The sequence below is a fragment of the Mobula hypostoma genome, chromosome 3 (genome assembly GCF_963921235.1).
Source record: "Mobula hypostoma chromosome 3, sMobHyp1.1, whole genome shotgun sequence".
Taxonomy (NCBI): Eukaryota; Metazoa; Chordata; class Chondrichthyes; order Myliobatiformes; family Myliobatidae; genus Mobula; species Mobula hypostoma.
The window spans coordinates 132277985-132291430 of NC_086099.1; the positions used below are offsets into that span (position 1 = coordinate 132277985).

At 38.2% G+C, this 13446-nt stretch overlaps 1 protein-coding gene across 2 annotated transcripts in view; it reads left to right on the plus strand.

Moving 5' to 3' along the window:
* The window catches only part of LOC134343552 (transmembrane protein 196), a 32950-nt gene extending 20219 nt beyond the window's left edge, over positions 1–12731 (plus strand). For both annotated transcript variants that reach the window (XM_063042291.1, XM_063042292.1), the window contains exon 4: positions 12069–12731. In XM_063042291.1, coding sequence (XP_062898361.1) covers positions 12069–12131 — 63 coding nt within the window. In that variant the 3' untranslated portion in view covers positions 12132–12731. The remainder of the gene's footprint in view (positions 1–12068) is intronic.
* Positions 12732–13446: the final 715 nt, after the last annotated feature.

Sequence of the window (13446 nt, forward strand, 5' to 3'; positions counted from 1 at the left end):
CATTCTGCAAACTGAAAAGAGAAGCTAAAGTTAGATGTATTAATATTACAGTGGAATATAGGGACTTACAGAGGCATGAGAGAAGAGCTAGCCAAAGTTAATTAGAAGGGAATACTAGCAAGGATGACAGCAGAGCAGCAATCCCTGGTGTATCTGGGAGTAATTCGGAAGGCACAGGAAAAATACAGGAAAGATGAAGAAATATTCTTAAGGCAGGATGACGCAACAGCAGCTGACAAGGGAAATCAAAGCCAACATAAAAGCAAAAGAGAGGGCATATAATAAAGCAAAAATCAGTGGGATGTTAGACAATTGGGAAGCTCTTAGGAACCAACAGAAGGCAGCTAAAAAGCCAAAAGGAACAAAAAGATGAAATATTAAGGTAAGTAGCTAATATTATTAAAGAGGATACCAAAAGTTTTGTCTGATATATAAAGAGTAAAGAAGAGGCAAGAGTAGATATCGGACCGCTGGAAAATGACACTGCAGAGGTAGTAATGGGGGGGGGGGGGTTGCTATTACTAGGAAGAAGGTCGTTGGGATGTTGAAAGGTCTGAAGGTAGATGTCACCTGGACCAGATAGATGACAGCCAAGGGGTCTGAAAGAGGTAGTTGAAGAGATTAAGGAGGCATTAGTAATGATCTTTCAAGAATCACAAGATTCTAGCATGGTTCCAGAGGACTGGAAAATTGCAAACATCACTCCACTCTTCAAGGGAGGGAGGCAGAAGAAAGGAAATTATAGGCCAGTTAGCCTGACCTCAGTGATTGAGAAGGTGTTAGAGTCGATTGTTAAAGATGAGGTTTTTGGGTACTTGGAGGCACATGATAAACTAGGCCAAAGTCGGAATGATTTCCATCAGGGAAAATCTTACCTGACAATTCTGTTGGAATTGTTTGAAGAAATAACAAGCAGGATAGACAAAGGAGAATTGATAGATTTGTGTACTTGGATGTTTGAAAGGACTTTGGCAAGGTTCCAGATTTGAGACTGCTTAGCAAGATGATAACCCTTGGTACAGGAAAGATACTAGCATGAATGGAGCCTTTTCCGATTGGCTGCCAGTGACTAGTATTCCGCAGGATTCAGTGTTGGCACTGCTTCTTTGTACATTGTGTGTCAATGATTTTAATGATGGAATTGATGGCCTTGTGGCCAAGTTTGTGGACAATACAGAGATAGGTGGAGGGGTAGGTAGTATTTAGGTACCAGGGAGATTGCAGAAGGACTTAGACAGATTAGGAAAATAGGCAAAGAAGTGGCAGATGGAATACAGTGTCGGGAATTGAATGGTCATTCACTTTGATAGAAGGAATAAAAATAAAGACTATTTTCTAATTGGGGATAGAATTCAAAAATCCAAGGTGTAAAGGAACTTGGGAGTCCTCATGCAGAATCCCTTAAAGGTTAACTTATGGTTAATTCAGTGAAGAAGGCAAATACAAAGTTAGCATTCATTTCGTGAGGTCTAGAATAAAGAAACAAAGATGTAATGCTAAGGCTTTATAGTGTACTGGTGAGGCCTCGCTTGGAGTATTGCCAGCAGTTTTGGGCCTCTTATGTAAGAAAGGATCTGTTGATGTTGGAGAGGGTTCAAAGGTTGTTAATAAAAATGATTCCAGGATTGAAAGGCTTATTGTATGAGGAGCATTTGATGGCTCTGGACCTGTACTCATTGGAATTTAGAAGAATGAAGGGTGATCACATTGAAACATATCGAATGTTGAAAGGCCCAGTTAGAGTGGATAAGAAGAGGGTGTTTCCCTTAGTGGAGAAGTCTCGGACAAGAGGGAACAACCTCAGAATAGAGGGACTTCCATTTATAATGGAGATGAGGAGGAATTTCTTCAACCAGAGGGTGGTGAATCTTTGGAAATCGTTGCCACGTTGAATATATTTAAGGCAGAAGTTGACAGATTCTTGATAAGACAGAGTATGAATGTCCTAATTCTGCTCCAGTATATGATCTTATGGTCTTACAGAATTGATGGTTGAGATTGGAGTGTTACTGGTTCTGGAATGAAGGTGACAGAGGATGAATGTTCATCTGTCATATAATGTAGCTGAACTTCACTCCAACAGGAGGCTTGATAGTATTGATAGAAAGTGCTATGATGAAGAATATTGAGGAGTTGATGTTGTGAAATATCCTTCCTTGACACAGTCTCAACTGGGATTGAGTTTGTGGTGTCAGTGATGACCATGATCAACCTGTAACTGTGCACTTATTTGGACATTGAGTTGGAAACTGAGGTAAATATCTTCAATTATGTTTTTGTTGGAGCTTGTTCTAAGCACTTGTAAGGCCATGGATATTCATTAGCCTGTCTATCCCAGAACAAAACCACTTCCACAAGGTGACCTTAAAAACTATGGAGCATTTTCCATATGACCATAAAACCATAAGGTGTAGGAGCAAAATTAGGCCATTTGGCCCATCAAGTCTTTTCCACCATTTCATCATGGCTGATCCATTTTCCACTCAACCCCAATCTCCTGCTTTCTCCCCATATCCCTTCATGCCCTAAATAATCAAGAATTTATCAACCTCTACCTTAAATATACGCAATGATTTTGTCCTTTGGTCTGAGGCTCCCCGATAAAGGGACCATCCACTCTATCAAGGCCTTTCAACATTCAATGATGTTCTCCCCCACCCCCCATTCTTCTGAATTCCAGTGAGTACAGGCCCAGAGCCATTAAAGAGTCCTTATATGATAAACCTTTCAATACTGGAATCATTTTCATGAACCTCCTTTGAACCCGCTCCAATGTCAGCACATCCGTTCTTAGATAAGAGGCCCAAAACTGCTCAGAATACTCCAAGTGAGGCCTCACCAGTGCCTTATTAAGCCTCAACTAGGGAGTCACCTCTCAATGATCCTCATCATCCTATTATGCTTTGAAGCTATGGATAACTTACGCTAATTACCTCAAAGCATTGAAGAAGTACCATCAAATCTTCTAAACTCAATGGGAGAGTAGGGAAACTCAGGGATAATCCCATCCTTTGAGGCACAAATTACTCTTAATCTGAGTGGCAACGTCATTCTTATTGCCTGGCTCCAAACATACAAGACACGTCCTCTATTCAGAACTCTGCATGGCATATGACCTCCAGGAGCACAGAGAGCCAATGCATTGAGGATGTTCTCCTAGCTCCCTAAAAAATGTCCAACATCAGCAATAATAGGTGTCTCTGAACTCTCTCATAAACTAGAGGGGAGTATTCGAGAAGGCACTGAACACTTTGAGTCTATGATGAAAACATGAAAATCAAACACAAACAGTGGAAGGGGCTTGCAAGAGGTCAAACCATGCCCCCTCCAGTTTTATCAAGTACTATTTACCCCATCCCTGGAAGACTTTATAGATGTTTTGCAAAGGGCTCCATAGTCACCCCATGGTCATGGAACTCAAGTGGAAACCAGTCAAGCTTGATCATCGGAAACACCTAAAGAACATAATAGTATTGCCAGTGTACAGTATTATTTCTACCTTTGAAATTCAGTTCCATCAGACAATGGAATGCAATGGTGTCAACTTTACTATATAGATTATTTAGCATGGCTAGCATTTCCAAGTGGAAAACACACATAGTTTGTTATTTTTTTCTTAATTTTGGTACAAAATAAAAGAAAAACTCATCTGTAGCATTGACAGATTTTTCTCCTAAAGGTAGACCTGTCTTGAAAGTCCCATTCTCCAAGAATAGTGCTAGTGATAGTTGAAATGATGTAAAATTTATCAGAGAAGTTCATCTTCAGAATAAATGCCTTAAAATAGTGAAACATCCAGTTCAATTTTAACTTGGGTTCCAAGACAAAGCAGGCTGGTGACAATGAAAATCCACTGGCTTCTATCACAATTACAATCAAAAAGCAATGAACAGCTATAGCTATTCTGATCAAATGTACAGGTAGAGAAAATAAAGGATGGAAAATGTTAAACCAGGTTGAAGGTGCATAAATGGTGCCTGCTGCAGATATTAAGAACATTTTTCATTAACTCTCGCTAGGTTCCAGGTTACAATGCCACGATGGGACAGGACTTTCATTGCCTGCAATAGTATTTGGACTTTGAATGAAATGGGATTGGACAGTTGTACGGACATTCATAATTATCGATGTCAAGAAGAGGTCTTGCTTGTAATGCCATATTAATTGTATTAAAATTTCTAATGTTATTTATAGACTCAGCAGATGGTATTTGAGTACAGACCAAGGGTGGTACTGTTTTTTCACAGAGCACTGCATTATAGAAAAATAATTCTCTGGGATCCTCAGGAAGTACAAATTTTTCATTTCAAAATGTAGACATCAACAGGTCTAAATATTTACAAGGAATTGTTATAAATTAACATCCATGAGAGGAATTTCTGGAGAATAAATGAAATCCAAAAAAAAAGTAATGACAGGTGGTCTACAGGATATAATCAACTGAGAAACTCTATCCTGATATAGTTTACTGGAAGTAAATTCAACAGTATTCAAAAGTATACTGAAGAGAAGGTTTTATTCATAAAAGTATATATACAAGAAATACAAAAAATAATGCATTCCCAGTGTTGTTCAGTAAATACGCATAGTACTATCAGGTAGTATTAGCACATTCTACACGCAAGTATTTGTAGTGTTAGTGCATTCTACGTACAAGGCAACATTACCATTCCAGACCCTCAAATATCTAGTGGCAAAAGGATGATATATTCCAATCCCTCTGTCACAAAGGTGTTTCACTGGCTTCAAAAAGCTTCATTGCATCCCTTAGCGCATATCTCTGCAGCCTGGAATTTACTCAAGACATCTTGCTTTACTGGAAGGTCAGGCAAACCAAAACGTGTCTTTCATTGAGTTGATGACCTTCTAGTAGCAGTTGTTGTTGGCTTTGTTAACAGCCCACAGACAAGGACCCTTTCCTCGTTTTCTTTTCTGGACTTACTTTGCAAATCCACAGTTCACGAGGAGGTGGGCAATCATTTTATCCTCTTGCAGCTATTTCACCTCTGCCGCAGGTGAGATGCCAATTTTGTAGGAAGGATCTGATAGAGAGGATCCTTCTTTCTGCGAGACAAGAGAGGAAAAGATTTTAGTTACTCATATTACCAGCAGCAGGTTTCTGGATTTTCTACCATATACGTTGGTATACAGAACCTAGAGCAATCCATGAACTTAGATAACATATTTGTTAATTCGAGAAGTATCAGTTCAGTTAATGGATATGGACCAAACTTATGATGATGATGACATATTGAAACAAATCCAAAAATTATTTTTTATAATCTATAATACTGATTTAATCATTTTTTAAACTGAGGTTAAAATTCTACACTGTAGTGAACTTTTTAACCATTAAATCTGTTTTGATAAGATACTTATTCCCCTTGCAAGTGTACCAAAAGACATTTTACAAATAATCATTTGAGAATAATATAATTTTGTTTGGAATAATTATCATCACAGATTGCAAGCAGTGGTTCCATTACTCATGCTAAAAAGCATGGTGAAACTTTAAATCTTTTTCTGGCAACTATTTTAAATATTTGAAATGGAAGTTACAGCCAAGAAGTCAGGAACAAGCAAATATGAAAATGTCACACTGCCCTTGAGCTCTGCTCTCTTCAACAAGATTATGTAGACCGAAAGCTTATTTCCTTCCTTGGTTTGCATAACTCATCTTTAGAAAACTCTGTCATTTTCAGTTCTGAATTTTTTTATTAACCATGTTTAAAAAAAAAGTCTCTTATCCTTTGTGTGAAGGCGTGCAGCCCACAAATAATCTGCTCAACTTTTTGAACTTTCACCTTTAACAAGGTTGCCTGAACCTTTCTAAAATCAGAATGCTTCAGCAATACTCTCATTTTACTGGTGTATACAAAAAAATGTCATCCAACAAGTAAGATTTGATGTTGAAGTTAACAGTAGAGTTGACAGGCCCCCTGTTACTTATATGGAAATGAGACATCAATATCCAATTAAATAAGAAACAAAAATGCTGTAAAAAACTAGGCATGTCAGATAGCATCTGTGGAAAAAGAAACAGTCTGTGTCCGAGGCTAGAAATAAGTTAGTCTAAGTATCAGAGAAGATCGGGGACCGAGGCCTTATCTAGTGGCCGGTGTTTTGCTGTTGAACACATAAGTCTAGAAGCTGCGGGAATCCAAAAGCTGTCTAACAAACAATTCAAGTATATTGTGTAAAGGGAGAATTGAAAAGAACTCAGAATGTGCCCATTCCCATCTAGATGCAATCTTATGATGTATTCATTTCTACTAATCAATGTATTTGGATACTAAATTTACCTCATTGATTTTTGGATATTGGAAGAAAATTTTTAAGAGGTTAAAATACAGCCTTTCAATATCTCTGTTAATTTAAACATATTTTCATTTCTTTATTTAAATTTAAATAAATTTATTATTTCAGAACTTCCTAAATGACTTTTAAGAATCCAACCCTTAGCATCATGTTCCATGCACCCCCACTCTATGCTTAATAAACCTCACTCTGACACCACCCCTCTACACTTTCCTCCAATCATATTAAAATGATGCCCCTTCATATTAGCCATTTCCTTCCTGGGGAAAAATTCTCTGCGCGTCCACTCAATCTAGGCCTCTCAATATTTTGAACATCTCTATCAAGTTACCTTGCATGCTCCTTTGCTCCAAAAAGAAAAGCCCTTAGTTCACTCAACCTACATTAATAAGACATGCTCTCCAATCTAGGCAGCATCCTGGTAAATCTCCTCTGTGTTCTCTCTAAAACTTCCACATCCTTCCTATAATGAGGCAAACAGCATTGAACACAATATACCAAGTGTGGGCTAACTATGTTTTATAGAGCTGCAATATTACCTTGCGGCTCTTGAACCCAATCCTATGATTAATGAAGGCCAACACACCATATGCCTTCTTAAGAACCCGAACAACTTGCATGGCAACATTAAGGGATCCATGGACATGGACCCCAAAATCTCTCTGATCCTGCACACTGCTCAGAATATTGCCAGTAACTCTCTATTCTACCTTTAAATTTGATCTCCTAAAGAGAATCACTATAACACTTTTTCAGTTTTTAATAATACACTAAACAATAATTACTACTGAATACAATTTAAGGGCCAAAAGACAATTTCCTTGTGTTATTTTCTTCATTTCCTCATGACAATACCATGAATTTACTTTAAATAGAAATTATTTTCTCTATTTTTAAAGTTTATTTATATTTCAGCTAGACACCTTCTGTTGTGTGTGCTCATATTTTTTTCTTTTTGCATGATGAGTGAAGCATTAATTGTAATCTGTGCATGTATTTTTATTATGTGTTGTCTGAGAGAATTTTTCAGTCTGTTTGGCTGCCTTACCTGCTTGATGGCTGCACTATTCTTGGATGCCTGTTTAGCATATAGAAGGTACTTCCAGAATGCAAGCCTCATCAGAAAAGTGAAACGTGACAATAGCAGACTCCACAGACTTTTTTTTCAAGATTAGTTGTTTTGCCACTGACTGTAAAATCTATTCCATTATATTTATTTCTACCATTGGCAAACAAATATCTATTAATGCAATAATTATATTATTTTATTATTTTAATTGCTAATATATTGTAAATATAGTTATTCCGTTTCCCACTTTGTTTTATCCAAGCTGACACCCTATTCATTTACCCCACCCTTCAATTCAATATTGCCGCAAAACATTTGTGTAAAATCTTAACACATGCTTGATTAACCCTGAGATACTGCTACTGCTAAATGTATGAACAAGCTATTATTATTTAATCCATATCCATATGCATTTCTGAAGTTATAGGTTACTGAAAATGCATTTTCCTTATCAACCCTTTGGTGACTATTCTATAGTATCAGTATCTGTTGAGATATATTTTGAGTTTTCTATAACGTTTTGGGGTTTACTGTCCTACCCAGTATCTGGTTCCAAGAAGTTGTGAATCTTTAAAAAATGTTTTTGTTTAATATGATATTTTTGTCCAGTTATATTAGGAAATATATGACTTGTTCCTTTTCTACTTGTTTCAGAAGTAATTTTCCGGCTTTACCTATCTTATGCTGTCAACTGTTTTTCATGTTTCAGAGACGTGCCCTTTCTGTCTCTCTTTTGCACCCCATAACTTTGTTTCTAGGCTACAGAACAGAACTTTTCCCACTATCCTTTATGTATTTGTGAACATTCTGATTATTCTTCTCTTTTAGCTCCTCCACCATGATACTGCGGGACATATTAGGATGCTATTATGGTTAACTTGTCAGTGGCCCAGAATAATAATTATTCCTTGAAATCTGTCTTCGTCAACAGGTCTGCCTTGTATGTGACTCCAGACACGGTCACTCAGCAAACCATTTAGTTGTACATAACTTGAATGTTAAAATAGAAAAAGGATAAAACTGCCAGACCACGTCATATTTACCAAGGCACAAAGACCAGAGAAAACAAAACTCACTCCCAGTGGAGTTGGCCTCTCAAACTCCTCACAAATATTTGCTTATGGGTGTCTAAGTTATGAGACTGGTCCCAAAGACAAGTCAAGCACCAAACAGCATGACACGGGCATCTGTACAAACAACATGCCGGACTCTATAACATTATGTTCTCTTTCACTACCAAGAAGGATTGACTTAAGGGAGCAACACATTGGTACACAGATGGGAAAGAAATCACTTCGTGAGTTCTCAACGTTTACTCCAGATCCCATGAGGTCTCATGGAATCAGGTAGAAGATAGGCCAAGGAACCTCCTATGGATTGTTGACCAAGCACCTTATCCCAGTTAATGAATTGGTGCTCCTCCATATCTTGGGAGAAACACTGAAAGGGAAAACGTCAGCGAATTTACTGTGGATGGAGGATGCATGCTTGTTTGTTGAATCCTGAATATCAGTGTTTCTTACAGGAGTCTTCAGTGATAAAAGTGACCACAGTGGCAACAAAATTAAACCTTCAGTGTCTCTGATATTGCAATTGTACTAAATAAGATACACTTCAGAACAAAACTGGGCATCCATGAGGTGCTATGGACCACTAGAAGCAGAAACATTCACTACCAGAATCCATTATTGCATGGCCCACATATCCCTCACTCTGTTATCAAGTCAGGGGATCATGAGGTGAACAGGACATCATACTAAGCACAGTACTAGTGGTTGCTAGATATAATGAACTAACCTAGTGAAACTGCAACATAGGAAGTAAATACTGAACACCAAAAACAGCATGATCCCACAAACAACTGGTGGAAAGACTGTGGAATGACTCCACAGTCTTTCCACATTTTGTTGTGAATGGTGATGGATGTATAAACTAATCACAGGAGGAAGAGGCTTCAGAGCATCTTTTTCTTCATCGATTGAAGCACCAGTGTGTGAGTGCTAAAGCGAAGACTGAAACTTTTAGAGTCATGTACATCTAAAAGTGACAAATATATGGATGAATACAAAGCTGATACTTCCCCTGACCGGAGTGTCTAGAACCACAAATCAAAATTTAAAAGGAAGGGGGTCAACAGAACTGTGAAGAAATTTCATCATCCACTGGGTGGTGAATCTTTGGAATTTACTGCCCACCAAACTTTAATTACTGACCATGTTCCAACAGAGACTGATTGATCTTTAGATGTAAACAACAGGAATTCTGCAGATGCTGGAAATTCAAGCAACATACATCAAAGTTGCTGGTGAACGCAGCAGGCCAAGCAGCATCTATAGGAAGAGGCACAGTCGACATCTTTAGATGTGTAAGGATTGAAGAGATATCCATGTTAGTGCAGGATAGAGTGAGTTAAAAAGTAGGGCATGACTCTTATTGAATGCTGAAGCTGGCGTGAGGGGATGAACTGTATACCCCACTTCTGATTCATACGTTGATCTTAGCTTCAAGCTGAGATCATCGCCATTATGGAAGTTAGTTTTTATCCAATTCCGGTGTCTCGGTGTGAGATCAAGAAGCGGATCAGGATGCAGTAAAAATTATAGACATCCTGATTCCAAGTTCAGAACTGACTATATCTCTAGATATAGTTACTAACTTATTATCAGGATGTAGCAAAAGCTATGGACATCGGGACTGTAAGTTCAGAATTGATTATACCTCTAGGCAGGCTATCCACTACACTTGCAACATTGGCACTACTTAACAATGTGGAGAATAGCTGAGGTACATCTTGATCACAACAAAACTGGAAAACTCCACTTTGGCTAATCACTTACCAATCAACCCACTCTCACTCAGCAGCAAAGTGATGGAAGTTGTTGCCAACAGTGATATCAAGTGGCACTTACTCATGATTAATTTACTCACACATGCCTAGTTTGAGTTTTGCCAGAACCACTCAGCTGCAAATCTTATCACAGTCTTGATCTGAATATGTACCAAAGAGCTAAATTTCAGAAGTAAGGTGAGAGTGATTGCATTTTCATCAAGGTAACATTGAACATATGAACAAGCGGTCTGGTAAAATTTACATCAATAAGCACCAAGGGGGAAACAACTGTTGAAGTCATGTTTACCAGAAATAAGATAGTTATGGCTGTAAGCAGTCAATCATCCAAATCAAAGTAAGTTAGTTTTGATCAGCATCCCAGCTTCAAGACATCACTGCAGGATTTTCTCAGGATAGTGTTCTAGAATTAATTATCTTCAGCTACTTATCAATTTACACTCCATTAAACAGCCCAAAGTGAGTCTGTCCACTGATGATTGTAAAAGATTTAATTTCCTTCACAGTTCATCAGAAAATGAAGAAGTCTGTGCCTGTTTGCAATAAGACCTATTCAACATTCAGGCAATTACCACAAAAGAGCCAGGTAATGGCCCTTTCTATTGAGAAAGAGCAACCTCCTCAGCTTGACATTCTCTGGTATTGCTGTTGTCGAGTCTCCAAATTCAAATACCTGGGAATCACCAGTGACCAGAAATACAGCAAGACCAGCCTAATAAATACAGTGGAGCCACCCTGATAACTACAGTGGGACCAGCCTCATAAACACTGTAGGAACAGCCTCAAAAATACAGTGGGACCAGCCTCATAAATACAGTGGAACCAGCCTCATAAACACTGTAGGACCAGCCTCATAGGTACTGTAGGATCAGCATCAAAAATACTGTGGCTACAAGAGCAGGCCAGAACTTGGATATCTGGTGGTGAATAACTCCCCTCATTTCATCTAAAAGTCCTTTCCTCACCTGATAGGCACGGTCAGGAGTATGGTGAAGTAACCTCCGCTTGTCTGGATGTTGAAACCTTGACACCATCCAGGAAAGGGAAGCGCATCTCACTAGTATGCCATCCACCACCCAAACATTCATTACCCAATTCCACAATATTGTACTATCTACAATATGCACTGCATTAACCTCCCCACCCCCAACCTCCAGGCTACTCTGACTGCACCTCCCAAGCCTGCAACATGTGCTACTAAGAAGGCTAAGGGAAACAGGCATGGGAGCACCACCATCTACATTGTCACTGCTTCCAATTCCAGGAACTTCCTACTAAACAGGATTTTCACCAGAAGGACTGCAGCAGTTCAAGGAGATGCCTCACTCCAACTGCTCAGGGGCTATCATAGATAAACAATAAATGCTTGCCTTCCAGCAATACCCAAATCTTGAAAATGAATAAATAAATAACAACTATTATCCCTTTTATTCTGTTTATCTAGATTTTGAAAGTAATTTGAGTTTGAATATTCAATTAGATCTGTTCATTATATTCTTGTGATGAATATGTTTTTGAGGCAATGAACAACTAGCTGCACACGGCTGCAACCAGAAGGAACTTGGTAAAGATGTCAGGCAGTCATGCTAGAATAACTTTTTCATGACTTCCAACAGGAATGGAGCCTAATAAAGTGTGGTGGGAAATATTTAGGTATGAAAGTTGTCATTTGCTTTGGGGGACATTTTTATTTCATTTCCCTGGTCCTACCACACTTAATGCCAGCCATATTATAATACTGCAGATGCCCAAATCACCTTTGGATAAAGATACTGTAATTGTAAAGAAAGTTCAAAATAACTTTTTTTCTTCTGGTCTTGTTTTCGTGTACAGGACATCCCAGATAATCTAAGCAACGGAATGCCACAAATTGCACAGAATGGGAGACCCATTTGATTCAACGAATATTGCACAGTAAAATATTTTACTGCAATTTAACTGCATGAGGAATGTGATATGTTTGCATATCCTGTATTTATTAATAGCAAAATCTGGAATTCAGGTTTTGCCAAGACCAACTGATGAACAATTGCCAGTACTCATTCCAATCAAATGGCACTCTATCCACAGGAGCCTAGGAAGGAAAATTAAGTACTGTGCTTTCAGGAAAAATATTTAGAAGAGCCAAAAAGAACTAGGTTTGCCTCAGTTAATAAATTTCTTGAGAAAAATCGAGACTAAAGCTTTAAGAAATGTTACTGAACAAATGTTCTAAGATGCATGCAAGAATGAATTATCCTTAGCTTTCAAGAAAGCACTTGAATAGCGAGAATATTGATTGTCAGAAGTAATTTCTATGGAATGATATTAATATGAAAATAAAACAATCTCCAAATTACTTAATTTATGCTGAATGCACTAAAATATGTATGAAATGCAAGTAGATGTACAATATATCTATTTGATGTTTAATTATATATTTACAATTATGAAACTATTTTTCTAATGATGTAATAATATAATCATGATAAATAAGATGGTAAATAAACTGTTCTATCAGCCTACTGTTTGGTTTCTTGATCTCATTTTTCTTTCTCTTAAAATGTAAAGTTCATCTTTCCTTGTTTGTGGAGAATTCGGATAATAATGGTGATTTTTTTTTCATGTAATGACTTGAGTAAGAGCTTTGTTATGTGATACTACCTCCAGTTTTGGCCTCCATGAAACTGAAGATCACAGTGGCCATGAATGCTCTAAGATAAGGATTCTGAAGTAAAAAGGTTCTGTGGCTTTATAAAGCAATGGTCAGACCACACTTGGAATATTGTCAGCAGTTTTAATCCCCTTACCTAAGAAGGGATGTGCTGGCATTGGGGAGGGTCCAAAGGAGGTTCGTGAGAATGATCCTGGGACTGAAAGGGTTCACATATGAGGAGCGTTTGATGCCTCTGGGCCTGTACTCACTGGAGATTAGAAGAATGGGGTGGGGGGAATGTAATTGAAACCTATTGAATATTGAAAGACCGAGATTGAGTGGACATGGGGAGGATGCTTTCTATAGTGCGGTGTTTAGGATCAGAGGGTACAGCCTCAGAAGACATAGAAAGGAGATGAGAAATTTCTTTAGCCAGATGGTGGTGAATCTGTAGAATTCATTGCCTCAGATGGCTCTGGAGGCCAAGTCATTGAGTATAATTAAGGTTACGGGGAGAAGGCAAGAGAGGGTTGAGAAGGATAATATATCAGCCATGCTAGAATAGCAGAGCAGACT